The 4,699-nt window shown below is 47.2% G+C and overlaps 2 protein-coding genes across 2 annotated transcripts in view; both read right to left on the bottom strand.

Moving 5' to 3' along the window:
* Positions 1-175: 175 nt before the first annotated feature.
* SARC_08433 (hypothetical protein) lies at positions 176-2,704 on the bottom strand (the record flags this gene model as incomplete). Its single annotated transcript, XM_014297596.1, has 2 exons — positions 176-1,983; positions 2,445-2,704. 2 exons carry the CDS (start codon positions 2,702-2,704, stop codon positions 177-179), a joined length of 2,067 nt encoding a protein of 688 aa, XP_014153071.1. The 3' UTR covers position 176.
* A 316-nt stretch (positions 2,705-3,020) lies between these two features.
* SARC_08432 (hypothetical protein) overlaps positions 3,021-4,699 on the bottom strand; it is a gene marked incomplete at both ends in the record, with an annotated part of 2,853 nt that continues 1,174 nt past the window's right edge. Inside the window, 3 exons of the mRNA XM_014297595.1 lie at positions 3,021-3,088; positions 3,119-3,257; positions 3,784-4,563. Coding sequence (XP_014153070.1) covers positions 3,021-3,088; positions 3,119-3,257; positions 3,784-4,563 — 987 coding nt within the window. The remainder of the gene's footprint in view (positions 3,089-3,118; positions 3,258-3,783; positions 4,564-4,699) is intronic.

Here is a 4,699-nt window from a genome sequence, read left to right as displayed (position 1 = left end):
GTATATATTTATTGTATACATATATATATGCGAATATACATTTACATACACACACACGCACACGCACACACACACACACACATACACACATATATAATATATATATATATATAAATATATATTGATGTATTAGTTATATATATATTTTTACATTAATTATTTATATATCTATTTCGTTACAACTCGTCGTGCGAGTCATGCGAGTGCCCGTGATCCCCGTCATTCGAATGCCCATGCTGGTCGTCGTGAGAGTGTCCGTGCCCCTCTTCGTCAGAGATTGGCACGAGTTTGCCATCCACAAAACTCTGCGCATACTCAGCAAATAACGCACATGTTACCTCTTCAGTAGGCACGTACGTGTCGGCGTTCGTTGAACTAATCAGCCGGAGATCAGCTTTGGTATTCGGGGTCAACCCAAAGAACTTCATGGGCGTAGCGGCAACCTCAGACATCTTATCGACAGTCACAAAGTGCATGTATGTGCGGTACTTCTTTGACGCCTCCGTAAAACACTCCTTTAACTCGCTCAGACCCTCATCCGTGTGGAATAACAAGTAGTGCATCTGTGTCGGTCCTGCGAACAGGGCATCTTCATTGTCTAACCTGAACGCCCACACGAGTGGCGTATCAGCTTCAGCACTCTTACCAGACTCCGTCTCTCCACATGCTGGACTTGCCTCTGCGCGAACCTCACTGGCCAAGAACTTCGCCATGTCCTTGGCCTTGCGCTGGCCCATGTACTCCACCGGCTCACCGCTTTTCTTCGAGTATAACTTAAGTGTAGGGAACCCATCGATAGCAACCCCTTCCGGGCGACTGGTATCCGCATTGATCTTTGCAATCACCACGTCGTCGACATCCTCGTACATGGCCGCGAGCTCATTGAAGGCCGGCTTCATAGCTTTGCAGTGCCCGCACCAATCCGCATACATCAGCACAAATACATCCCTGCTCGGATCCTTCACAAACGCATGGAAGGTATCCTTGGTCAACACCTTGACCCCACTACCATCCCACTCGGCATCCTCATCGCCATCTGCCTCTTTATAATCGTTCTCATCCTCATCTGGCTTGGGCTCTTTCTTCTGCGGCTCGATTTTGCCGTCGGCAAAGTCCTGTACAAAGCTGGCAATGGTGTCGCACGTGATATCGTTCGTCACGGGATAATACCTCGTGTTTTCGGGCTCCGTAGTCACCGCTCGTATAACCACCTTGTCCGAAGGCTGCACCTGGAAGTACTTGACTGGCCCACTGGAGTGCTCGTCCGGGATCGCCACAGTCACAAACAGCATCTCGCCTCTTTGCTTCCTCGCCACCTCCGCAAAGCACTGCGCATACGCATCCAAACTACCCTTGTCGTCATGGAACAGGAGGACGTGTGTCTTGACGTCATTCTCAAAGATCATGTTCATGACACTCTCCGTGTACTCGATCACCAGCGGCACACCGGCTTCCTTCACAAAGGCCTTCAGTTGCACTACATCGTCGAGCGCCCCATCGTATTCAGCCCGCCCGTCATCAAAGTTTTTAATCAGCACCACCGCTTGCTCCACATCCGGGGATAAACCTAGTTTTTCCTTGACCCCGGCATTCTTGGTGATACAGAATTTTCCGATGGAACCCGCAGCCAACTCTACGAACACCTGCGCCTCCTCACTGTCGAGGTCACTGAACACACCGAACGTCACCACATTGTTAATCGTCACAACATCGTCGTACTCCTTTACGCTGTCGATAGGCATAGCCGGAGGCCCGCTCTGTTGGGAAAGGAAGCTGACTATCTCTATCGTTTCGGTGCCCAGATGGTAATCGGACTCTATCCCGTGGCGGAAGTATTTGAGGGTGGGATATGATGTAATATCATAGTCGTCAGCAATCTCCTTGTTCTTTGCGGCGTCGATCCAGGCCAGTTTGGCTTCTGAGTTTTCCTTTGCCAGGTACTTAGCAGCTTCATTCCATTCCGGGTGGAGCTTTTTGCAATGTCTGCATGGAAGGAAATGTATATTATTTCTAGGTTAAAACTGAGAAAGGAGAGGGTGCGCATCCAATCATTGCAGGTAGTTGTCGCGCCTTATGCTTGATTCCAGTGTGACGATATATCGAGGTATTAATACTCATTTAAGCTGTATATTAAGTTACCGCAGGAAGCAACGATGTATTCGAGACTTTTGAAGGTGCACTACAGCTGCCGTATGGGTCACAGTGGACACATCCCCACTGCCCACACAACAGCCCAACTCAGACCGAAGGCGGACATCTTGCATGAATTACGACACAAAGGAGCACCTACCAGGCGACATTCAGCATTACGATACCAGCCTAGAAACGGCATCACAGCCGAGTCCAAGCACGAAGCCAAATTGCTCAAGCGATTATACGTAATATACAGAAGCGCACAGCACAGGAGTTGGTACATCCACAAGCACCGTACACATTATACATACCCACACCACGCGGCTGTAAAGGCCACCAGAACTATATCATGGTCGTCAATGAAGTCGTCGAAATTGTCGTCGTTCAGGTGGTATACATTGTGTTCGTCTGGCTCTGGTAGATCCAAGCCAGCCATCATCTCCAACTCACTGAATTCGTCCGGTGCAAACCCTTTCGCAGTCAGGAACTCGGTCAGTTCGCGGATACCGCGACCGCCGTTGTACTCCTCGGGTTCCTTTGCCTCACCTATTGGCATGATACACGCATTCATGTGATTAGAAACGAAATTGCCATTTATATACTAATAAAAAACGCAAGTACTTGCTGTACTAGTTCGGATGGTTTCACTATATCACCTACTACAGCATATGTACAGTTGGCATTGAATATATTGGGACGTCGGCTGCGATGTACTAGTCTACTTCAACCAGTCGTATACGTATATGTGCCTCTAGAAAGTCAGAGTCCAAAGTGCTGGCCACCCGACACATACCAAATGTGCTGTCTTGTGCAACACACCATCACCAGCCTACTAGTAGTAAAGTATTACATAGACCGCACAGTGCCGTCAGAGTCTAAAGCGGCACTCAAACACTAAAGTCATCATCACAAACATAATTGAGTACAGGTGTCCATAAACCTCCGATACACTCACCTGCAGGGAAGTACAATATCGTTGGGAAACCCTCCAACTGAACGGGTACCGTGTTTTTATCCGCGTCAACCTCGGCAATGACAAGGCCATCGTTTGCCGCAAACACATCGGCTAAGTCTTGCCAAATGGGCGCTAGCCTTTGGCAGTGGCCGCACCACTCGGCATATAACTGTAGTGCAATTGGTGACGAGATAAATCAGCACATGTACATATATTTATGTAGATTCTCATCAGATATAACGATAGATGTGATGGTGCAATCGTCGATGAGCGTGGATCAGCATGTGTATGTATATATTAAATAAAATTCATATACTAGTGTATGTAGGTGGTAGTTCAATCAGTCATGAATGTGGATCAGTGTGCATATGTATTTGTAGACATGTATCATATGTGAAGTCACGTATGCGACAGTGTATCGGTCACGAGTTTGGACCTGCTTGTACATATGTACATATAAGTGTATTTATATAATATATGTATAGTAGATTCTGCATGTTCATGTATCTAAACACGTTTTTAATATTGTATGAATGATGTGCATGATAGATGCCGTTCTCGTACTGTATATATATATGTAGCTAATATCATCAACTAGCATGTGGCGATAGCTGACATCCATTGAACCGATACACATGTGTATCGGTTCAAGCTGCCAACATCTGTAAACAAACACGAAAAGGTTCAGAACTCACCTTCAGAAAAACGGCCGTTTCGGGGTTGTGCACAACTTTCTCAAAGTTACTTGCTACAACCACTTTCAAGTGCTTAGCATCCCAATCGGACGGCAGAGGCATTTCCTTGATACCATCCTTCCCTTCGTGGTGGCCATGGTCTGATTCAGCGTCTTCCATATGTTCCAGTGACCCAGCCAAATATCCAGCTATCATATCCGTGATGGCCTGGCACGTGGTAGGACCAACAGTTCGGTACTTTTTATCAGCCTCGAGATCCACGGCCCGCAGGCTGGCCTGGGACTCCTTCTGTACTTCAAAGTACGGCATAGAGTTCTCCGTGAACTCCAGCTGAGTGTCCGCAGTCACGAACAGCACCTCGCCCGCATACGCCATCGACACGTCCCTGAAGCACGCTTTCAGATCCGCCAAACCTTCTGACCCCTTATGATACAAGATCATGTGCTTCCTTATAGGCATGGTGAATATCTTCTCAGAGCTTGCTAGCGTCAATTCATGCACAAACGGAACTGATTCAACGGTCACAAATCTCTTGAGATCCTCGGCATTCAAATCACCCGAGTAGTCACTGCGACCGTCTGCCTTCACCAGAATCACACCGGCATATTCGATTTTTAGCTCGGCTAGAAGTTCAATACTAGAAGACAGAGCGAACGAGGCATCGTCGGAGATATCCGCCACTGTCTTGAACTGTTGTGCCGATTCACCACTAAGATCCTCAAACACACCCAAGACAGCCACGTCATGGGCTTCTGCGAAAGCATTCCACTCGTTTATATCCTATGTGAGTTCGTTTTTGTGCAGATTTTGAATGTGTTAGAGCGTGCACATATTGTTGTAGATGACATGAGATCCTTATGACCCCATTGGCAATAGGTATAATAGTAAAAGCTTCCACCATATACATACTTACATA

The sequence above is a fragment of the Sphaeroforma arctica genome (genome assembly GCF_001186125.1).
Source record: "Sphaeroforma arctica JP610 unplaced genomic scaffold supercont1.757, whole genome shotgun sequence".
NCBI classification, from domain to species: domain Eukaryota; class Ichthyosporea; order Ichthyophonida; genus Sphaeroforma; species Sphaeroforma arctica.
The sequence above is the reverse complement of the archived record's forward strand: the minus strand, read 5'-3'. Positions and strand labels throughout refer to the sequence as shown.